Source organism: Rana temporaria, chromosome 1, assembly GCF_905171775.1.
Source record: "Rana temporaria chromosome 1, aRanTem1.1, whole genome shotgun sequence".
Taxonomy (NCBI): Eukaryota; Metazoa; Chordata; class Amphibia; order Anura; family Ranidae; genus Rana; species Rana temporaria.
This window is the reverse complement of record NC_053489.1, coordinates 339,802,945-339,827,817: the sequence shown is the minus strand read 5'-3', so window position 1 is coordinate 339,827,817 and position 24,873 is coordinate 339,802,945. Positions and strand designations below refer to the sequence as shown.

Below are 24,873 nucleotides of genomic sequence, written 5' to 3'. Positions count from 1 at the left end.
TCCCCTTACTAGTCATATAGCAGCAGCTAGGGCATGCCGGGTGGGGGGGGAGGTCCACAGACTGTGAAGGCTGCATAGGGGATAGGGTCCCCCAGGAGCGGTACTGGGAGGGCCAGTCTGGTAACGGCCAATTATGACTAGGATGGGTCTGGAGTAGTGGAGCTTGGTGCATACCCGCAGGGCTCTATCAAACACCCCAATCTCCCCTATCGCAGACCACTTGGCAAGCGAGCAGGGGAGTGGCAATCAAAACGGTAGCAATTGTCTAGCCATGGCCCAGAGCTGTAAACTGTGAAACAAACAAGTTCTAGTTCCTATGTAGCAAAGGAAGCCTCCCCATGGGCAAAGTTCCATAGGAGATAATAGGTACTAGGGCCTTCAGGGACCGATGGAAATACTGTCCGTGATGGCCCAGGGAGTCAGTGTAGATGAAACCCAAGTGCATCAGAAACTCTGGAAACAAACAGGCTAGCCCAGGGGAAGTCCACAGGAACATCTACTGTAGCGTCTTACCAGTCACTGGGATAAAGGAAGGAATCGGGCCTCGGGAGGACATCGGATGAGATCTGGCAGCCTCACGACTAGGGGCGCAGGAGCGGGGTTGTCTGACCCGTTGCGGCCTCGGCAAAGGTGGGTTGAGTGCCTCCTGGTATGGCAGGTAGTCAAACCAGTTAGAAACACTCACAGCAGGCTTGTCGAAGTAGCTGAACAGGTCCGGGAGTTGATCCAGTGAGCGGAGATGGAACTCGGATCCCTGCTTTCTCACGATCAGGTGGAAAGCAGGGATTGCACAGATTACCTCGAGGAGGGGCACATAAGCCCTCACATGGCCCGTGTTTGCCTGGAGATATCAGGGTAGACCCGTATCTGGGCTCCGTCAAAGTCAATTGGACCTTTCTCCCAAGCCATGCGTAGGATCTCCTCCTTAATGGTAAAGAAATGCACCCTGCAGAGAACATCTCGCGCCAGGTCTGTGGTGGCGGGGCCCTGCGATGACGGCAGTGGAGCCCTGGGGCCCGGTACATGATGGACCCTGTCCAGCTCTAGCTCTGAGGTCGGGGGCTCAGGGATGCCTCTTGAGGCGTAGATTGTTCCGCCTGCTCCTATTCTCACCATCGTCCAGCCGCAGTTGGACTTCCGCAAGATGGCAATGGAAGACCCGTTGCTCTGTCTCCAGGCTAGTGATGCGTGGTAGTGGCGGAGGACTCCAGGACAGTGACTATCTGCTCTCCCGTATATACTGGCAGAGATCGTGTAGCTCCCTGAGAGGGCATTAACAAGAGAGGCTGCCATGGCCTGCAGGTTCTGCTTAGTGGGCAAGCCTGCTACTATGTCCTGGAGGGAGCCCCTCCCCATGGTCGCCCGTCCCCCCTGTGAGGTCAGAGCCAGGATGTGAGTCTAAGTGCAGGATTGCAGGGGACAGTATAGGGGAGAGCGGTCTGTCCATCTGTGAGGGCAAGTCCCCAGCCACTGCAGCCCCCGCCTGTGTGTCCTTCTTACTTGTGCTGGCGGTGCTCACCGGAGTAGCTTGTGGCAGTGCAATCTTGGACAGTGCAGCAGGGGAAGAAATGGCGTGCTGCCACAGGAAATAGTGGGAGATTTCGGGTCTCTTCTGCTCACCCGTGATCCGTGGGTGTTTACAGGTCCCCAGGCATGTAAATGTAGCGTGCTCGTTCAGTCTAGCGGGTGATTCTCGGCTCTCTTCCGTGCAGAGCTCCAGAAAGCACATCCTCACACTTCCATCGCTAAGCCACGCCCCCTCTGTTAACAATGGAGGTGCTTTCTGTGATGTGTCATGAGGATAAACATTGCAGTTTTGGTTTACATTGTAGCAAAGTGTCATTTCCTCAGTTTTGTCACAAAAATATTTACAGAAATGCGAGGGGTTTACTCACTCTTGTGAGATACTGTGTGTGCGTGTGTATAAAAAAAAAAAAAAAAAATATATATATATATATATATATATATATATATATATATATATACACACACACAGTTGTGCTCAAAAGTTTACATACCCTGGCAGAATTTATGATTTCTTGGCCATTTTTCAGAGAATATGAATGATAACACTTTCACTCATGATTGGTGTTTGGCTGAAGCCATTTATTATCAATCAACTGTGTTTACTCTTTTAAAAAAGGGGTTGTAAACCCTTGTGTTTTTTCACCTTAATGCATCCTATGACCCTAATCAAAAGTTTACATACCCCCGGTACCTTCTATTTTATTCTGCTGTAGCCAAAAAGAAACCTTTAGTTGCCTAAGTGCATTGGATTGCTATGCAGAATTAATGATAATCAATGTGTCAAAGCACAAAGGTGTATTGCCGTAACAAATGTTCTTGAATTAAGCCGTAAGGTTCATTCAGTTAATGTTTTAAAACAAAAATAAGGGGCATTTACATGGTCTGCATACTGTAGAAAAAAATCTTATTTCTTTTTTTTTTTTTTTTTTTGCAACAATCGCCATTTTATTCCCTAGGCCTAGGGGGTCTGCTCATTATATATATTTAATGTTTGGGGGTTATAAGTAATTTTCTAGCAAAAAAATACAGATGTAAACGTGTAAACAAAAAGTGCAAGAAAAGGCTTGGGGCCAGATTCTCAAAAGAATTACGCCGGTGTATCTACAGATACACCGGCGTAATTCGAAAATCCCACCGGCGTATCAATGTTTTGTATTCTCAAAACAAGATACGCCAGAATTAGGCTAGGATCCGACTGGTGCAAGTTACTTACACCGTCGGATCCTAAATGCAATACTACGCTGGCCGCTAGGTGGCTTTTACGTAGATTTCAGCGTCGCACATGCAAATGAGCCGAATACGCCGATTCCCGAACGTTTTCGCGCCGCTTCGCCGTAGTTTACGTCGTTTACGTAAAGCGTAAGGTTACCCCTGCTATATGAGGGGTAACCTTACGTCGGTCCGCCGTATGCCATGTTAAGTATGGCCGTTGGGACAGCGTCGGGTTTTTCCGTTGTTTACGTAACTCGTCGCGAATAGGGCTGTGCGTTAATTACTTTCACGTCGCACTGAGGCGCTGCGCTGGCAGGGCGTAAAAAAAAAAAAAGTCCTGCAAGCAGCTTCTTTGCAGCGCTTTAGGAGCAGTGAATACACCGCTCCTAAAGCCCCCCTTTCTATCGAAATCAATGGGAAGCGCCTGCAAAGCACCTTGACAGCGGCACTTTTAACCCTTTATTTGGCCACTAGCGGGGGTTAAAAGAGCCCCGCTAGCGCTTAAAAAAAACGTTGCTAGTTTTAGCGGCTCAATGTCGGCCCTGAATGAGCGATTCATGCCACATCCAGGTACAGAAATCTTATTTCTGTACCTGGAGTCACGTGTTGCGTACAGCTAGCTGCACAAATCAATGACAGTCTGCGGCTGTACACTGGTAACTACACATCATAGCGTTTACTTGTATACAGGGACAGATGAATAGTTGCATCCAGGGGTGCAAGTCCGCCCCTAAACACATGTAAACACTTTGCTGCGGCCCACTAATGGTGTGAAATTCTAACAAAATTTCTTAACTTGCGATTTTCTGAAAGAAAATTATTTTGTAATTCGACCCATGTATGGCCGGCCTTAGACAACAATGGCAATAAAAAATTTCTGTCAGCACACTCTTTATAATTTGACTATAATATTGTAGTATTCAGGGACCAGCTGGTATACCTTTAGGGCAGGGGTCGACAAATCCCGGGCGCTAGGTCGCCATGGCGACTAGAAATAGGGTCCTGGCGACTTGGCTTGGAAGGGGGGGGCAAATTTTTTTTTTTTTTTTTTTGAGCTGGCACCATCTGGTGGTGAGCCATTGGTATTACAAGTTATTACCACCAGATGTGTAAGCTGGCGCCATCTGGTGGTGGCCGTTGGTATTACAAGTTATTACCACCAGATGTGTAAGCTGGCGCCATCTGGTGGTGGCCGTTGGTATTACAAGTTAAGTATTACAAGTTAAACAGCAATTCTAATGTAATTTTTCACTATTTTCACTGCTATCTTCTTCCCTCTAATTAGAACCCCCAAACATTATATATATGTTTTATCCTAACACCCTAGAGAATAAAATGACGATCGTTGCAATACTTTGTCACGCCGTATTTGCGCAGCGGTCTTGCAAGCGCACTTTTTTGGGGACAAAATTACACTTTTTAAAATTAAAAAATAAGACAACAGTAAAGTTATCCCCATTTTTTTTAATATTATAAAAGATAATGTTACGCCGAGTAAATTGATACCCAACATGTCACGCTTCAAAATTACGTCTGCTCGTGGAATGGCGTCAAACTTTTACCCTTTAAACGTCGCCTATGGAGATTTTAAAAAAACTCTACAGGTTGCATGTTTTGAGTTGCAGAGAAGGACTAGGGCTAGAATTATTGCTCTCACTCTACCAATCACGGCGATACCTTACATGTGTGGTTTGAACACCGTTTACATATGCGGTCGCTGCTCATGTATGTGTTCGCTTCTGCGCGCAAGCTCGTCGGGACGGGGTGCGTTTTCTGGCTCCTAAGTTTTTTAGCTGGCTCCTAGATTCCAAGCAAATTTGTCAACCCCTGCTTTAGGGCCCATTCACATTTTCGTTGGTTAAATGAAATTTAGTGTTTCTACTGTAGATTCGTTTATTTCCTTTTAGAATTTCTTAAGTAACCAAAACATACATTTTTCTGACAACATGCATACTTTTGTATACAGTTGTGTGCATGAGACCCTGATCAAAAGTTTACATACCCTGGTGATTTTGGCCTGATAACATGCACACGAGTAGACACACAAATGGTTTTGAATGGCTATTAAAGGTAACCATACTCACCTGTGATCTGTTTGCTTGTAATTAGTGGGTATTTATAAAAGGTCAATGAGTTTCTGGACTCCTGACAGACCCTTGCATCTTTCATCCAGTGCTGCACTAACGTTTCTGGATTCTGAGTCACGGGGAAAGCAAAATAATTGTCAAAGGATCTGCGGGAGAAGGTAGTTGAACTGTAGAAAACAGGAAAGGGATATAAAAAGGTATCCAAGGAATTGAGAATGACAATTAGCAGTGTTCAAACTCGAATCAAGAAGTGGAAAATGAGGAGTTCTGTTGAAACTAAACCACGGTCAGGTAGACCAACTAAAATTTCAGCCACAACTGCCAGGAATTTTTTTCGGAGTGCAAAGAAAAACCCACAAATAATTTCGGGTGAAATACAGGACTCTCTGAAAACATGTGGTTTGGCTGTTTCAAGAGGCACAATAAGAAGACACTTAAAAGAAAGATAAGCTGCATGGTCGAGTCGTCAGAAGAAAGCCATTAATAAGTAAATGCCACAAAGTATCCTGCTTGCAATACACCAAACAGCACAGAGACGAGCCTCAAACCTTCTGGCACAAAGTCATTTGGAGTGACGAGACCAACATTGAGATTTTTGGCCACAACCATTAACACTGCATTTGAAGAGGAGTCAACAAGGCCTATGATGAAAGGTACACCATTCCTACTGTGAAACACATAGGTGGTTTGCTGATGTTTTGGTGATGTGTGAGCTACAAAAGCACAGGAAATTTTGGTCAAAACTGATGGCAAAGTGAATGCAGTATGTTATCAAAAAATACTGGAGGAACAATTGTCATCAGTCAGGAAGCTACGCATGGGACGTACTTGGACATTCCAACATGACAATGATCCAAAAGGCCAAGTCAACCTGTCATTGGCTACAGCAAAATAAAGTAAAGGCTTTGGAGTGGCCATCTTGGTCTCCTGACCTCAGTATCATTGGATCACTCTGGGGAGATCTCAGACGTGCAGTTCATGCCAGACAGCCCAAGAATTTACAGAAACTGGAGGATTTTTGCCAAGAGGAATGGGCAGCTTTACCATCTGAGAAGATAATGAGCCTCATCCATAAATACCACAAAAGACTTCGAGCTGTCATTGATGTTAAAGGGAGCTATACACGGTATTAAGAACTGGGGTATGTAAACTTTTGATCAGGGTCATTTGGGTAGTTTCTGTTGTCATTATGATTTAAAAAGAGTAAACAAAGTTGATAATAAATGGTTTCAGCCAAACACTAACCACGCATGACAAATGTTTTTGTTATTCATATTTTCTGAAAAATGGCCAAGAAATCATAAATTCTGCCAAGGTATGTAAACTTATGAACACAACTGTACATTGTTCATCATGTTTGGGCAGACACTAAAGCAGTGCAGTAAAGCTTCATTACCCGGAGTTTAGTCGTACCTTCACAGCATAATATGATTAATATTGACTATTGAATCAATAGTGAGCCACTGGAATGGTGGCAGTTGCTTTGATGCTTTTTGTTTTTGTTCCATCCGCCACTATCTAAAAATGCAACTAGAGTGAAAATGCATTTACAAAATGAACAGTACTAATTTAAATATGTCCTCGTTGCTGGTCATGAAATCTCTAGAAAGTATTACTTCATCAAAATACTAGTGGAAGCTCAGAACGGACCTTCCACAGTCTTTACAGTAAATTAATGTATACATGCTTGGGAAAAACATCATAACCTAGCAGTCTGTTCCAGAACAAATCTCGTTTATAAGCATAAGAAGTGTAGAAAATGTAAGTCACTACATAAGATCTCCCTAAAAATCACTGCTAAGTATCGAAAATGCTTGAGGAAGGAGGGGACCATGCTTCCTATCTGATGGCATTACTGCATAATTCGGCCCTACTGAACGAACATCCACTGTATAATTGTGAATGTTTCTAGCTATACACTAGACCACTGGTCTCCAAACTGCGTCCGGGGGCCAGATGCGCCCACTTAGGGCACTATTTCATCCAATGATGCCAATGATGGGGCACAATTCCTCCCAATGACACCAATGATGGGGGGAGCGATTTCATGTTAAGACACCAATGATGGGGCACAATTACTCCCCCTGAAACAAACTATAGGGCGGTCTTTTTTCCCACTGATGTCGGGACCAGTTTATGGTCCTCGTAAAGTCTGAAGGACCATAAACTGGCCCTTTTTGTTTTAGAAAGTTTGGAACCCCTGACTTAGACTACACACCTACTGAATATCGCTTACATCATACTTCTCTGCCCCAGAATCACTACCTGAAATCTTTGGCTGTGTGTATAGTCAGTGCAGCCAGAATGGTGGCTTCAAATGATGGTTTGTTGGCAAACAACCCAAGCACCCACACTAAGACTAGTTCATGTGACTGAATATAGAGAATTGTATATATTTAGCCTATGGCAGATAAAATGCATATACCATATTTGCCGGCGTATAAGACGACCCCCTAATTTTCCAGCCAAAATGTTGGTTTTGGGATATACTCACCGTATAAGACTACCCCCTTCCTACTAGTCATGCCTTCGCCAGACTGTGCCCCATTACATGTCAGACTGTGCCCCATTACATGTCAGACTGTGCCCCATTACATGTTAGACTGTGCCCCAGTACATGCCAGACTGTGCCCTTACCTTATCCCAAGGCATGCAGAATCGCAGCCGTACGATTTTTCAAAAGCCGCGCCTTCTACCTCTTCTGTTCCGTGATGGGCGGAAACACTCAGCTTCCCAGGAGGCACTGTGTTCAGTGTTCGCCTATCACGGAGGCCCTCTTGTCCGAGGACGAGAGGGCCTCCGTGATAGGCGGACACTAAACACAGGACAGGCGGACACTAAACACAGGACAAGAGGGCCTCCGTGATAGGCGGACACTGAACACAGTGCCTCCTGGGAAGCTGAGTGTTTCCGCCCATCACGGAACAGAAGACGTAGGAGGCGCGGCTTTTGAAAAATCGTACGGCCGCGATCCTGGGTAAGGTAAGGTTAGGTTACCGGCGTATAAGACGACCCCCAACTTTTAAGAAGATTTTAAGGGGTTAGAAAGTCGTCTTATACGCCGGAAAATACGGTAGTTTGGCATGGACCTATTGGATATGTTGTAAAACAACTCCTGAATACATGATCATTATGATTTTAACCCGGTGTGGTTTGTGTAAAGGGTGTATCGGAATGGTCCAGGTATCAGTTCAGTGAAAGAAGAATCACTTCAGAGGGATTACCAAACTTGCGGCTCCCGGGGGGTGTGTGCTGCATTTGTAATATGTATTTGGTGTTTATAGCTTACGTTAAATGAAATCATGTTGCACTGTTGAGTGTACAGGTTAGGAAGTGAAGGTAAAGGTCTTCAATGAATCACAGGAAAATTGAATTGGGTTTTAGTCTTTTCCCATTTATTTATATATATATATATATATATATATATATATATTATATATATATATATATATATATATATATATATATATATATATATATATATATATATATATATATATATATATATAGTGTATAATTTGTGCCAGATCACGTACCTAGTACGCAATCTATCACCTCCGGGTCTGAGGCACACGCTGCCAGCGACCCCCCCCCCCTTACCACTGTGATTGTACACAGCGGTGGACGCAATGTCCATCTGGACCCGCCAATGGTTCGGGAGACACACAGAAGGTTGATCTGCCTATGTAAACAAGGCAGGTCGCTGTTCAGTGAGAGGGGAATGTACTGATCCTATGTTTCCAATAATCAGGAACACAGATCTTTATCTTCCCCTAGTCAAAGCACCTCTTCCACAGTTGGAAAGCACTCCCTAGGAATACATTTAACCCTTTGATCACCCCTGATGTTGACCGTTTCCCAGCCAGTGTCATTACTACAGTGACCAGTATATATTTATTGGCACGTATCGCTGTATTCGTGTCACTGGTCCCCAAAAAGTGTGAGTTAAGTGTCTTTGTCCGCCGCAATATCGCAGTCCCGCTATAGTCACTGATCGCCGCCATTACTAGGAAAAACATTCCATAGTTTTGTAAACACTATAACCTTTGCGCAAGCCGATATATATTGGGATTTTTTTTTTACCAAAAATATGTAGTGGAATACATATTGACCTAAATTGATGAAGAAATTCAGTATACTTTTTTATTTTTTTTATTGGGTACGTTTTATAGCAAAAAGTAAAAATTATTGTTTTTTTTATTTCAAAATGGTCTGTCTTTTTTTTTGTTTAAAGCACACAAAATAAACACAGAGGTGATCAAATACTACAAAAAATAGCTCTATTTGTGGGCAAAAAAGACATGAATTTGTGTAGAGCGTTGCACGACTGCGCTATTGTCAAAGTAACGCAGTGCCGTATCACCAAAAAATGGCTTGGTCCGGAGCTGAAGTGGTTAGGCAAACCTGCCCCAGCCTGTGACTAGACACTGAAGGAGCTGCAGCTCTCTGATTAGGTCATCACTTTCACTTGCATTTTCTTGCAAGACAGTTGAAACAACTGGTTGACGGCACTGTTAAAAGAAATAGAACTCAGCTTGGCTCTAAGTGCGGACATGCCATCTCCCAGTGCGAGTGTTGCTATGCAGTAGACTACAGAAGGCTAATATCCACAGAGATTCAGATACTTAGGTTGAATATATGTAGAATACAATTAATTATTTTTTAATGAATATATAACTTGATTAAATGCCATTTATTATCTGCCTGGAATTCAGCTTTAATCAAAACTGACTGCTGTTCACAGGATTCCTGCCAAAAAAATAAATCAGTCATTGATTTGCCATCCCCTTACCATGACTTAGTAAAGCATTTACCCCTCGTTATCTTTACCCTGATACAGTTGAACAGTTTTAGACTGCCCAGTTTGTGCAGTTGTTTACCGTGGATGCAGGGGCTTGGTAATCGTTAAATCCCTGGTGAAATATGGGCTTATTGAATAAGCTATGAACTTTACTTTTTTTCTTTTCCCTTCCAGCTACACTGTCCAACAGTGGGATTCAGATGATCCTGTGCCAAGGGCTGAGTTGCTGAGAGGGGTAGCTGGAGCTCATGGTCTGCTCTGCCTCTTGTCAGAGAAGATAGATCAGGAGGTTCTGGACACAGCTGGTAAGCAATGTCTGTTTCTTGTAGAAGAATAATGTGCTTGGAATATTTGGACAAAGTTATAATTAATCTGATTTAATCTATTTAGTGTGTTCATCTGAATGTATTAGAACTAGAAGGCTATGTAATTTATAGACTTGGATGAAGTTAAAGGTACAGTATTGTATCAGTGAAAGATTTAAACCACTCAATCAAAGGATGCCAGATGGCAGGGGGCTGATAGGAACCGCCTACAAAAACAAATTGTGTCTGGTTCATCAGGAATTCGCACAGTATATGCATAGCCTAATGCTTTATATAGCTGAAAGTAAAAAAAAAAATTTTTTTTTTTTTAACAAATTCTTAAATTTCCTGTTTACAGCTATTTTGTTCCTGAAAACAATTGCATGTAATAAAGTTCTGTATCATATTTGATGTAATTGTGGAGAAAACACTAACAAAATTATACTGTATGTTTCAACATTCTAATTTTGTTATATTGTCATTACCACTTACAGGGCCAAATCTCAAGGTTATCAGTACATTGTCTGTGGGCTTTGACCACCTAGCAATCAATGAGATAAAAAAGCGGTATGTATTTTGCTCCATAAAGATTTATGAGCACTTCTCCCTTTTGAGGTAGCATTTTATATGTTAATGAGATAATGATATATTCACTTTTGACTGTTTTTTGTACAGTGGAATCAGAGTGGGCTACACACCAGATGTGTTAACTGAGGCCACAGCAGAGCTAAGCGTAGCCTTACTACTAGCCACATGTCGACGCCTGCCAGAAGCTATACAAGAGGTGAAAAGGTAAGCAGTTAATAAGAAAGAATGCGGTATAATGTGACAACTCTTTTGTATACAGTGTAATCATGGTCTGAGATATGACTAGGTTACTACTAGAATTATATCAAGAAAAAAAAAAAAAAATTCTCATCTGTAAACTACTGAATACCTCCCCCTATGTTATACAGATGAGGAGAGAAGATATGTGTAGATATTTGTAGTCCAAATTCAGGAGAGCAGCCTAGGATGACAACACTCCTCCTCCGAAGTACAGTTAGTGAGCTTTGTCACCTCAGGACAGTAATGCCACGTACAGATGATCGGACATTCCGACAACAAAACCGTGTTTTGTTTTTTTCCGACGGAATGTTGGCTCAAACTTGTCTTGCATACACACAGTCACACAAATGTTGTCGGAAATTCCGAACGTCAAGAACGCGGTCACGTACAACACGTATGACGGCACTTTTAAAGTGAAGTTTAATACCAGTCGTGTTAGTAGAAGTTTGGTGAGAGACGATTTGCACTTTTCAGCCTTGTGCTTTTCAGTCCGTTACAGCGTGACGAATGTGCTATCTCCATTACGAGTGCTAGTTTTATCAGACCGATCACTTCATTCTCTTACTTGATTCTGAGCATGTGTGGAATTTTTGTGCGTCGGAATTGTCTACACACGATCGGAATTTACGAGAATGGATTTTGTTGTCGGAAAATGTGAGAACCAGCTCTCAAATTTTTGTTGTCGGAAATTTCCGACAGAAATTGTCCAATGGGGCCTACACACGGTCGGAATTTTCAACAACAAGCTCCCATCGAACATTTGTTGTCGGAAATTCCGAGTGTGTGTACACGGCATTAGTGTGCTACTGAGAGGATCACTAGGCGAAAGTAAAAGAAAACTAATGCACCCACCACATCTAAGGACTGGAAAACTTCAATATATTACATTCTTGTTCTTGGGTTAAGACATGCTTCAAAGCGATAAAGGCTAAAAAAATAAAAAACGAGGCTATAATTGCCTGCCAATGCAACAATATTGCACAGAGCACTCCCTTACTCCTCATATCCCTCCTCTTCTGGAAGCCTCCTGCCGGCACTTTAAGCTTCTTTCTACTCTGGGTGCCCCCTTAGCAAGCCGCGTGCTATGGGGGCATCCATGCAAGCACATTCCGATGCAGGACTGGGTGCGCCCCCTGACGCACACAGTGCTGGTAAGCCATGCCCCCGCTCCTTCCCCACAGGAGTTTGACTGACAACAGCAGTAACCTACGGCTCCAACTGTTCTCAGTATCTCCTGTGAGTCCAGGAAGAGAGAAGAGCAGTGCTGCAGCAAGGACAGCTCTGGATCGGTGAGAGGAGGCAGGTAAGTGTTTAGGGATTTGTAGGGGGGGGGGGGGGAACAGTTAGTGGGGTATTTTTACCCTAACGTAGAGAATGCATATTGGTAAGGAAAAAAAAATTACTTTAGAACCACTTTAGACTTTTGCTTCAAACTGGTCGCCAAAGCCAAAAGTAGTAAAGGCAGACATTTTCTTTCCACTATGCACTTAAAGAGGAGCTCCAGTCTGAAAAAAAAATAGTCAGCAGCTACAAATACCGTAGCTGTGGTAATATAAGGACATCTACCTGTCCAGGGATCCGGCGATGTCGGCACCCTGAGCTGATTCGTCAGTCAGGTTTGGGTGCAAGTGCCAGCATTGTAAGGGAAACTGGCAGTGAAACCCTCAGGCTTCACAGCTGGTTTCCTACTGCGCATGCGCTAGTCACACTGTGCTTTCTGTATGGTCCTGCCATCTTCTGGAACCTGTGTGTGTCCCAGAAGGCAGCGGGGGAGAAGGAGGAGGGACCGTAAATGTTGTAGATCGGCGATCTTGCCCAGGAGTGGGAGAAGGTACATTTCAAAACTATGTACCGCTCTCCCCTCCCCTGGCAGTGGATGGGGGAGGGTGCGACCAAGTGGAGTTCTGCTTTAATGTGTGGTTTTAATCTGTTGCTATTATGGTAAATATTAAAAAGCAGCCATGTATGAATTAGAAATATATACTATAAATGTAAATTTAGTGCTCATGCAATTGAATATGTGCTATGCCATTATTACACTGAAAATGCAGAATAGGTCACCAAATCCAGCATGAAAAGGGAAGGCACTGTACACCTTAAATCCTAACTAGAGGTACCGCATCCTAAACAAAAAAACTAAAGGACTTAAAGGTACCAAGTCAAAAACAAACTATATATATATATATATATATATATATATATATATATATATATATATATATATATATATATATATTCCAACATTTTTATTTTTCAATTTAAAAATAAAGTCGCTCCTTAAGAAAGGCCACATGCAGTCGTCACCACCCGGAGCATGCTGGGACTGTGACGTCATAAGAGGCCTATATAAATCATTGTGCACTGCACACCCGGAATTACAGGGATTTTAAAAACCTGTGTTGTGTGTTTATTTTATTGACACCTTTCCTCCTGGTGAATGGGTAGGGGTACGATGTACCTCATACTCATTCACGTAGGGTGGGATCTGGGGGCCCCTTATTAAAGGGGGCTCCCAGATTCCGATAAGGCATGCGGCCTGGTACGGTTCAGGAGGGGGGGGTGCTCACTCATCCCCACCCCCATTCTTGACCTGCCGGGCGGGTTTACACACAGCTCTCCCCGTTCTTTAGCGATCGCGGGACTCCAACGGCGATCGGGTCTGCGGGTCCCGGAGCTTCGGACCCACGGCTGGGCACTAGCACAGGACGTACCTGTACGTGCATGTGCCCAGCCGTGCCATTCTGCCGACGTAAATGTGGAGGAGGCGGTCCTTAAATGGTTAATTTGGCCCAGGTGGTAGATTTGGAAGAAGTTTGGCGATGGGAAAAACCCACTAACTAGATCATATTCATGCTTCTCAACCTATAAGACCGTCTCACGTATAGACTTAGCCTTTGTCAATTCAGCGATATTAGCAGATATATTGGATGCTAAATACTTGCCCAGTGGGTTGTCCGATCATGCTCTGCTCATGCTTACACTCTGCATGCTTCACTTTCGTGATGCAGCATAGTTGAGATTGGGCACACACTCAGACATAGTTAATAAAATCCCGCCCCTTTTAGTAGAGTATTGGGAGTTTAATGCAGGATAATCCACTTTGGCAATATTATGGGGTGATTTTAAGGCATATGCAAGAGGACAATATATATCTGCTATTAATGCGGCTAATAAGTATAAAAAACTTTTTACTGTAAAAAAAACAAAAAACGGCTAATAAGTCCCATCAAGCAAAAAATTACGCTTTAAAATGTATAGTAGAGGAACAAACAGCCCAATATACTGCGGATCCCTCAGAATTGTATTTTAATGCCTTACTACATGGTAAACGGACCCTACATTTGCATATGGCTGAGGCTACGAGGATAGATCTATATAAAAATATACAAAAATCTTTTGAGCAGGGGGACCGTAGTGGAAGTTTTTTGGTCATGATGGCTAAACATGAACAACCTAATGTCCGGATACCGGAAATACATACCCCTTCTGGAGATACGGTCCGTACACAGCCTAAAATTTTAGAGACGTTTCGACAATTCTATAAGACATTATATACATCTCAGTTGCTGACTAGTTTTCAGCCGACTGAGTTAGCGGAGCTGCTGGGGAAGTTACCAGGGCCGGATGGTCTTCCTATTGATTTTTTTTTTTTTTTAAATAACGTTTTTATTGGTCTTTTAGAAAAATAACACAACAGAGCAATGGTACAAATATGGCAAGCAGACATGGGCAGAATTTAAAACAAGAGCATCGTCTAGCCAGCAAGTGTTGGAGCCCTGAAAGGAGGGGGTCCGGCTGTAAACTATGGCATCACTTAGACTAACAATAATAACAGTGTCTCTAGCAGGATATGTAGCGTACAGTACCTCGAGACTGATGCCTCATTTAACTTTTCATAACACACATTAAATAAATTTAAAGAGGTGGGGGGGGAAGAGAGTGAGAGAGGGGGAAAAGGAAAGAAGAACAGAAAGAGAAGAAGGAAAGGGGCGAGACCGATTACAGCAAGGTAAGGGGGAGATGTACCTCCTAGTGTCGACCGCCGGATCAAGGCGGGTCCTCCCGAAAACGCCACCGCTCCCAGACACTGTCGTGGTCGTTCAATCTGTGTCTTAGTCTGGCCGTCATTTTTTCCATTATCTCAATGTCCTTGACCCTGGCGTAAAGGGCTTCCTGTGATGGGGGTGTGGTCCTCTTCCAGTGGAGGGCTATCAAACACCTTGCTGCTGTAAGAATATGCCTGAGTAACTTTTTATAGGGCCTGGCTAGCCTTGGCTGGGAGAGACCTAAGAGGAAGAATTTTGGGGTCCAGGGAATGGGCGTCTCGAACAGTCGGGTCAATAGTTGTTGCGTTGAGGTCCAGAATGGGACTATTAAGGGACATGCCCAAAATATGTGGAAGAGCGATCGAAAGTGGAGGGATAGACTTTGTGGAGTACGTCCAGAGTCAGGTACCAAAAGAAGAGAATCTTGTAAGAATTTTCCTTATAGAGGGTACACATGGAACTCTTAGCCGCCTGACTCCAGACCGCCCTCCACGCCTCCTTCCGGGATCTCCTCTCCCAGTTCTCTCTCCCAGCGGAGCATATAGGGGTGTTTACCCCGGGTCTGTATAGAGTGCTTGTTCAGGATCTGGTAGATGTTGGAAATCGGTCCTCTATGTGAGCGGCCTTCTAGTATGATGCGTTCAAATAGGGAAGGAGCAGAGAATTGTAGCCGTGGGGCTATAGTTTGGGCAAAGTGGCGAATCTGCAGGTAACTCTAAAACGCTTGTCTAGGGAGGTCATGTTGGGATTGGAGCTTGGTGAACAGGAGCAGCGTACGAGACCTGGGGTCCACCAGGTGCCTGAAATGGAACAGGTTCTGCGAGGCCCAGGGCCACGACGTTTGGTGGGTAAGGCTAGCCGGCACTTCGGGATTGCACAGGAACGAGGTCATCAGTGAGCACTCCGACCTAAGCTTGTGCTCACGGGAGAGCTTTTGCCACATTCCTATTGAATTTTATAGGGCTCGTGGAGAGCTTTTATCTCCTGTACTGGCCTCTCTTTACTCAGATTGTCTGAAGGAGGGATCCATGCCGGACTCAATGAGTCAAGCTCATATAGTCCTAATTTACAAGCATCCGAAAGACCCATCCTCCTGTGCTTCATATAGACCTATTGCACTCTTGAATGTAGATTTCAAGATTTTGACTAAGTTCATTTCCCGACGTTTACAACCGTCGATGTCTAATATCATTCAGATCAGAGGGGTTTTATGCCAGGCAGATCCACCGATGTGAACTTGAGGAGATTATATACCAATATTTATGCTTCACATCTTAATATGCGATATAGGGTTATTGCCTCCCTGGACATTGAAAAGGCCTTTGATAACTTGGAGTGGCCATTTCTGTGGGAATTTTAGGGGATTGCAGATAGGTTCACTGGAGGAGAGGGTAGCTCTGTATGCAGACGACGTCTTATTATTTTTTTTTAAATCAAAGATGTTTATTTAAAAAAAAAAAACAGAAAGGAAAATCACAGCGAGTACACAGCTCATTAACACATCACCGAAACATTCCACCAGTGCAAATAACAGTTCACACCTGAAGCACCACAGAATCCCAAATAACAGAAGACCTCAGTGCGAGGCCACTATTTAAGAGGCACTAGCCCCACTGGAATACACACGCCCCCCAAATCATATACAAACGATAAAACCAATAAATCAAACTCCCCACTCTCCGACTGCCCCCCATGGCTGACCAGCCCCCTCATCTACCTAAGCAGCCTATCCATGACCAGATCCACCGGGGATAAGCCAGGTGAATCCAACCACGGGGCCCACACTTGTTCAAACTTTCTCGAGCAGCCCCTGTGTTGATAGACATACCTCTCCAATCTTATGGTGTCACCCATTTGAGCAATCCATTCCTTCAACGTTGGAGGATCAACTGCCTTCCAATGCCGAAGGATTAGCCTACGGGCCTGAAACAGAGCTCTCAATATGGCTTGCCTGCTATTGTCGTCCAGTGACGCATCATCTATAATGCCAAGAAGACATGGTTTCGGATCAACAGGAATGCTAGTCAGATAAACTCTGTTAACTAGTAGCCGACCAGCCACCGTCATTATACGGCGGCAGGTCGGCTCTCCTGGGCGAGAGCCCGTAGCTATACGTCCTATCGTATAGCCGCCACTAGGGGGCGCGTGCGCGCCGCCGGAGGCGCGCGCGCGCGCTCCCCGCTCGCCCCCGACTCCCGTGCGTGTGCCCGGCGGGCGCGATCGCCGCCGGGCACACGCGATCGCTCGGTACAGAGCGGGGAACGGGAGCTGTGTGTGTAAACACACAGCTCTCGTTCCTGTCAGCAGGGGAAATGCTGATTTTCTGTTCATACAATGTATGAACAGAAAATCAGTGTTTCCCCTAGTGAGGCCACCCCCCCCCCCACAGTAAGAACACACCCAGGCATACTTAACCCCTTCCCCGCCCCCTAGTGTTAACCCCTTCACTGCCAGTGGCATTTTTATAGTAATCTAATGCATTTTTATAGCACTGATCGCTATAAAAATGCCAATGGTCCCAAAAATGTGTCAAAAATGTCCGAAGTGTCCGCCATAATGTCGCAATACCGAAAAAAAAAACGCTGATCGCCGCCATTACTAGTAAAAAAAATATTAATAAAAATGCCATAAAAATACCCCCTATTTTGTAAACGCTATAACTTTTGCGCAAACCAATCAATAAACGCTTATTGCGATTTTTTTTACGAAAAATATGTAGAAGAATACGTATCGGCCTAAACTGAGGAAAAAAAATGTTTTTTTATATATTTTTGGGGGATATTTATTACAGCAAAAAGTAAAAAATATTCATTTTTTTCAAAATTGTCGCTCTATTTTTGTTTATAGCGCAAAAAATAAAAAACGCAGAGGTGATCAAATACCACCAAAAGAAAGCTCTATTTGTGGGAAAAAAAGGACGCCAATTTTGTTTGGGAGCCACGTCGCACGACCGCGCAATTGTCTGTTAAAGCGACGCAGTCCCGAATCGCAAAAAGTACTCTGGTCTTTAGGCAGCAATATGTTCCGGGGGGTAAGTGGTTAAGGAGAGTCACGACCCCTGACCAGAATAAATGAAGCTTGGGGCACCGCCACAGTAAATGGATCAAGTCGCCATGGTCCCTTGCACACCTGGTGCAATTGGAGTCTGACCTCACCCTCATTTTAAATAGTCTGACGGGTGTGTAATGCACTCTGAGCACAATATACAATTGGGATAATCGCTGAGCCACACTCGGAGCACAACTGCACTGCCTGAAGTGTCTTATTATTTTTAAATGATGCTGGCACCTCGTTATAAGGGGTCTTGGATATACTGGAATCTTTTTCAACAGTTACAGGGCTGAAGGTAAACTGGACTAAGTCATTGCTGTTTCCAATAGATATGGAGGCTCGTAGAACGGCTATAAAGGAAACTCCACTGCAATGGGTAGATAATTTTAAGTATTTAGGAGTGGTAATTTCCCGTCAGTCTTCTGAATTTATGTCTCTGAATCTGCCCCCAATTTTGGGAGATACTGAGCTAGATTCACATAGATTAGCAGATCTTTAGATCCGCGTAATCTGTGATTTACGATCCGCCGGCGCACTTTTGCCAGGCTAGTGCAGTATTCAAAAAGCACTTACCTCCAAACTTGCGCCGGCGGATCCTAACTCCCCCGGCGGAATTCAAATTCCGCGGCTAGGGCGAGTGTACAATTTAAATCAGGCGCGTTCCCGCGCCGATTTAACTGCGCATTGCGCCGCCGGCGATATTTCCCAGTGCGCATGCTCCAAATGACGTCGCTAGGACGTCATTGTTTTCGGCGGCAACGTAAATTCCGGACATCCGTATTCCCGACCAACTTACGCAAACGACGTAAACATTTGAAACTCGGCGCGGGAACGATGGCCATACTTAACATTAGCTACCCCTCATATAGCAGGGGTAACTATCCGCCGGAAAAAGCCGAACGCAAACGACGTAAAAAAAAAGCGACGGGCGGGCGTTCGTTTCTGAATCGGCGTATCTCCTCATTTGCATATTTGTCGCGAGTAAAACACGAAACGCCACCTAGCGGACAGCGGAAGATTGCAGCCTAAGATCCGACGGTGTAAGTCACTTACACCAGTCGGATCTAAGGGAGATCTATGTGTTAACTGATTCTTATGAATCGGTCGCATAGCTCCGACCGTCGGATCTCAGAGATACGACGGCGTATCAGGAGATACGCCGTCGTATCTCTTTGTGAATCTGGCCCACTGAGTCGAAATTAAAAGTATGGAAGTCTCTACTGGGACGCATTGATCTTTTAAAAATGAAAATTATACCTAAATTCATGTACTTATTTAGACATTCTCCTCAATGGCTCCCTGTATCCCTTTTCAAAAGACTTAATCAGTTGTTTTAATTTTTTAATGGGGGGATAAATTAAAGCGGTGGTTCACCCTTATTGACAACTTTCCATCATTAAATTAGGCATAGTAGCGCGAGCTACAGTATGCCTGTATTTATTTTTTTAGCCCGGTACTCACTGTGCAATCCTAGCGAGACGATTCCGACTCCCCGCGGGGAATGGGCGTTCCTATCCAGAGGGAGCATGATTGACAGCCGGCTATGGCACGTCACGCTCCCCGAAGATAGCCGGAGTAGGTCTCGGCTCTTCACGGCGCCTGCGCACAGACTATGCGCAGGTGCCGTGAAGCGCCAAGTCCTATTTCGGCTATTTCCGGAGAAGCGTGACGCGCCATAGCCGGCCGTCAATCATGCTGCCTCTGGATAGGAACGCCCATTCCCCGCGGGGAGTCGGAATCGTCTCGCTAGGATTGCACAGTGAGTACCGGGCTAAAAAAATAAATACAGGCATACTGTAGCTCGCGCTACTATGGCTAATTTAATGATAGAAAAAAAAAAAAATTTATTAGGGTGAACCACCACTTTAAGTACCTTGATGCGCTCTTGTGAAGAGGGAGGACTAGCTTTTCCGGATATATACAAATATTTTTTAGCCACTCGGTTACAGCCGCATGGTGGTTAAACCCAGATTTATACAACCCCTCTACCCGGCTGGAAGCAGCAGTATAGGGCCGAAACAACTAATCGATTATGAAATTAATCGATTACCATTTTCTTAATCGATTAATCGGGCAGTAACATAATGAGGTTACAAAAATAAAAAAATTAGCCCTTTATACTGTAGTACAAAAAGAGAGAATCACTACTGTAAATATTACTTTTACTGTACCACAGTAAAAAATTAACCCCTTACAGTAGCGATTATTTGCTCTTTTTGTACTAATTTTCTTTTTTTTAACCCCATTATGGTACTAAACATCTCAGGCCTGGGTCACACCTCTGCTTTTTGCAGAAACACACATTAATTTACATGGTTTCACATCCATGATTTTTTCAGCTGCTGTGTATTTGGAAAGGGCAAAACGGTGCTATTTTAATTTTTTTTGGTTCAATATACTTCAATGGAGAAGCTGCAGAAAAACATTTTTGTGGCAATTTGTTTTATAATCTGCCCAACAGGTTATTAAGGTTATTAACTGATTATTCGATTAATCAAAACAATAATCGGCCAACTAATCGATTATGAAAATAATCGTTAGTTGCAGCCCTACAGCAGCAGTAGGCTCCGTAGAAGCTCTTAAGGTACTTTTTTATTTAGTGGCCGTAGGGCACTTCATCGGGTGACTATTCATATGCTTACTACTATTCAAGCTTGTGAGGCCAGCCTTAGATGCGAGGGTTATCCAAAGGGAGCTATTTCTCCAAATGCCCCTCTATGGCTAAACCCTACCTCAATTCTTTAAAACACCAGAGCCTATTGCATGGACCAAATACAATATTAAATTACTTGCCCAAGTGGTTACTGATCAGAGACTATCCACCTTCTCTACACTAACCTCAATTTTTAATCTTCCTAGCTCTTATTTATTAAGATACTTCCAGCTTTCACATACCGTTTTTATCGGCGTATACCGCGCACTTTTTCCCCCTTAAAATAAGGGGGGAAATCGTGGGTGCGCGATATACGCCGATACCCGCTTCCCGCGCTCAGTTTGAATGCCTGCGCCGACATATACCGAGCGCAGTACACTCGGGTACATTCGGCTAGGCTCGGCTTTGCTCGTAGTCGCGCTCTGTGACATTTATGCGTGAGAAGCCGAGCGTGGCCGTATATACCCGAGTGTACTGCGCTCGGTATATGTCGGCGGAGGCGTTCAAACTGAGCGCGGGAAGCGGGGATTCGACACAGAGACAGCGCAGGAGAAGCCGGGAGGATGGACGCCGGGCAAGACACCAAAACTGTAAGTAGTAAAATGTTTTTTTTTTTACAGGATTTCGGGTCTACATTAGGGGTGCGCGCTATGAATGAATGAAAAACTTATAAAGCGCGGCGCATATGAACTGAATCGCTTCTGGGCGCTAGTTGTTCGTGTCTCATGACATCAAAAGAGCAGAGTTTTGATCTGTCTTCTGAAAGTCAGGTGGTTTTCCTCCAACCGAATGCTGGTTGGTAAAGCGTTCCATAGTCTAGGACCCTGAAAAGCAAACCTTCTTTCTCCTTTGGACTTGTATTTGGTTTTTGGTACCCTGACCAGATTTTGGTCGGTGGAATTGTGAGGTTCTATCTTGTCGCAAAGATATTGCGGAGCCTTCCCATGGATGCACTTATGTGTCAGGCTATACGCCGGAGCGCGCAATACCCCGATAAATACGGTACTTTTCATGCACAGTTTCCACAGGATAGTTTAACGATGATGCAATCTACTTTTGAAGTTAGGACTTAGGTCTGAGTGTCTGGATAAGCCTACCTCGAGACTCTATTTTCATCTTACTTTAACCTCTGTCCTGCCATTATAGAGTCTTCGAGCTAGGTGAAAGCGACATATACCAGATCTGAGTATGGAGGACTGGAGCTGTGTGTGGGATTTCCCTTTGATGCCTCGTACACATGGCAGACTTTTTACTTCCAGGAAACCCGAGCGGAAAGCCGAGAGCCTGCTCGGCAGCTTTTTCCCCCCCTACACATGGCCGGTTTTCCTGGCAGGAAAACTGCCATGAGACCTTTGGCCGGGAAACCTGGTCGTGTGTACAAGGCATGAGATCTCTGGTTTCCTTGAGGGATCGTGTTATCCAATTTAAACTGGTACGCAGAGCATATATTACGCCATATAGACTTCAAAAGATAAATCCTGCTTGTTCCTCTAAGTGCTGGAGGTGCGGTGCATCTCAAGGGGATTTCACACACATCTTTTTTTTATTTTTTTTTATTTATTTATAACAGAGAGACCAGCCCATGCGGGCCGCAGCATTACAATACATCGACTCATGTAAAATTACAGATCAGGTTACACGTAACAGCAAAACTCAACAGCAACATCATCAAGGTGTTATAAAGTGCAACTTATCTCGTGTCCCCTCCATCGCGACTTCCATTTACACAAGCGCGACAGTGTGGGGAGGTTTCAGATGTACTGCGCCTATAAATATGTGCGGTGTTCCAACGTGGAACCCGTCGGGCCCCAACCCCTAGGTCCCTCGGCTCCCTGAGCCGGGGGGGGTCACCGGGCTATCCGACCCGCATGGGGCCAGTCCCCCCTACATTTTCCAGAATATTCAAACAGTGAAAGTAGAGAAGAGACAGTACCGGGAGAGCTAAAAAGAAAAGAAACGTAGGGAGGGAGGAAAAAGAAACCGGGGGGGGGGGTAGGTTGGGGAGTGGGGGGCTCCTGAGGGTGCGGACAGTGATACAGGAGTGCGCCCTAAACGGCGTCTTTCGTTTGCTCCTTTCTGAGACTGGTCCTGCCCATATATAGTTAAATTTTGGATGGAGGTAGTGGATCTAATAAATTCTATCACCTCTGCTCATTTACCGGTTTCTATTGGAAGAAATCTCAATCCTCCTACGTAGGGTTGTCCCGATACCAGTATCGGTATCGGGACCGATACCGAGTATTAGTGGGAGTACTCGTACTCCTGCTAATACCCCCGATACTAAAATAGAATACTTCCCCCCCCCCCCGCCGCCGCCGAAGCCGCTGCCACGTTAATCACCGCGGCGGGTAACATTACAGACAGCGTTCGTTTGAACAGCTGTTTTCCCCGCCGCGCATAGACACTCCCCCTTGGACGGATCTGTCCAATCGCCAGCAAGGGGGAGTCACATAGACACTCCCCCTTGCTCGCGATTGGACAGATCCGTCCAAGGGGGAGTGTCTATGCACAGCGGGGAAAACAGCTGTTCAAACGAACGCTGTCTGTAATGTTCCCCGCCGCGGTGATAACAGTAGGTACTGGGGACAATGGCTGCTGTACAGGGGAACAATGGCTGCTGTACGGGGGACAATGGCTGCTGTACGGGGGACAATGGCTGCTGTACGGGGGACAATGGCTGCTGTACGGGGGACAATGGCTGCTGTACTGGGGACAATGGCTGCTGTACTGGGGACAATGGCTGCTGTACTGGGGACAATGGCTGCTGTACTGGGGACAATGGCTGCTATACTGGGGACATGGCTGCTGTACGGGGGACATGGCTGCTGTACGGGGGACATGGCTGCTGTACGGGGGACATGGCTGCTATACGGGGGACATGGCTGCTATACGGGGGACATGGCTGCTATACGGGAGACATGGCTGTTATACTGGGGACATGGCTGCATTTGGGGACACATTTAAAAAAAAAGTATCGGTATTCGGTATCGGCGAGTACATAAAAAAAAGTATCGGTACTTGTACTCAGTCCTAAAAAAGTGGTATCGGGACAACCCTACTCCTACGCTTCTATATTGGAAACAATTGATAAATAATAATGAGAGAGAGAGAGAGAGAGACTGACTCACTCTCTCTAGGTGTCTAGTGTGTACTAGGCATCAGGTTGTAAACAAAATGTGATTATTTTAACCACTTGCTTACTGGGCACATATACCCCCTTCCTGCCCAGGTGAAATTTTTGCGCTTTTGGCACTGTGTTGCTTTAACTGACAATTGTGCGGTCGTGCGACGCGGCTCCCAAACAAAATTGATGTCCTTTTTTTTGCGCCATAAACAGAAAAAGAGCGACAATTTAAAAAAACAACTTTTTTACTTTTTTCTCAGTTTAGGCCAATACGTATTCTTCTACATATTTATGGTAAAATAAAATCGCAATAAGCGTATAGTGATTGGTTTGCGCAAAAGTTATAGCGCCTACAAAATAGGTGACAGAATTGTGGCGATCTGTGATTTTTATTGGGACTGCAACATTATGGCGGACACATCGGACACTTTTGACACATTTTTGAGACCATTCACATTTATACAGCGATCAGTGCTATAAATATGCACTCAATACTGTATAAGGCTGCATTCACACCTGAGCGTAGGTCGTTTGGTCGTTTTTTCCGGCGTTTTGTCGCGCGTATTCATGCTTTATTTGCGCGTTTGCATACAGCGTCGTCCGACGTTTTTGTACTTCGCCGTTTTTTATTTTAGCCAATAGGAAAAATGATCATCTTTTCATCACTTGTTGCTATGTTGGTAGATTTGTTCTATTCATTAAAGCGACAAAACGCCCGTAGCAAACGCTCGTTGTCGCGCTAGTCGCTTGAATCGAGCGTTTCCATTACTTTCTATGGGAAATAGAAACGCTCAAAAACGCCCAAACTGCCCGATTCTCCATAAGGAATGATGTATTTTTTCCCCTCTAGTGTTTTTGAGCGTCACGCTTCAGGCGACAAAACGCTCAGGTGTGAATGCAGCCTAAAAGAGAGGGGAGTTTTTGGGACTTTGAATTAGAGCTGCACGATTCTGGCCAAAATGAGAATCACAATTTTTTTGCTTAGAATGAAGATCACAGTTCTCTCACGATTCTCACGGCGTAAAATCTTTTACATTTATACAAAAAAAAATGGGCTAACTTTACTGGCTAGTTTTTTTTTTAAATTCATTAAAGTAATTTTTTCCAAAAAAATTGCATTTAAAAAAACTGCTGTGCAAATATAGTGCAACATAAAATATTGCAACAACCGCCATTTTATTCTCTAGGGTCTTTACTAAAAAATTATATAATGTTTGGGGGTTCTAAGTAATTTTCTAG

The 24,873-nt window shown here is 44.4% G+C and overlaps 1 protein-coding gene across 1 annotated transcript in view; it reads left to right on the top strand.

The window, feature by feature from the left end:
• Window positions 1-24,873, top strand: part of GRHPR (glyoxylate and hydroxypyruvate reductase) — a 76,653-nt gene that overhangs the window by 13,329 nt on the left and 38,451 nt on the right. The window contains exons 2-4 of the mRNA XM_040361557.1: window positions 9,802-9,932; window positions 10,427-10,499; window positions 10,608-10,724. Coding sequence (XP_040217491.1) covers window positions 9,802-9,932; window positions 10,427-10,499; window positions 10,608-10,724 — 321 coding nt within the window. The remainder of the gene's footprint in view (window positions 1-9,801; window positions 9,933-10,426; window positions 10,500-10,607; window positions 10,725-24,873) is intronic.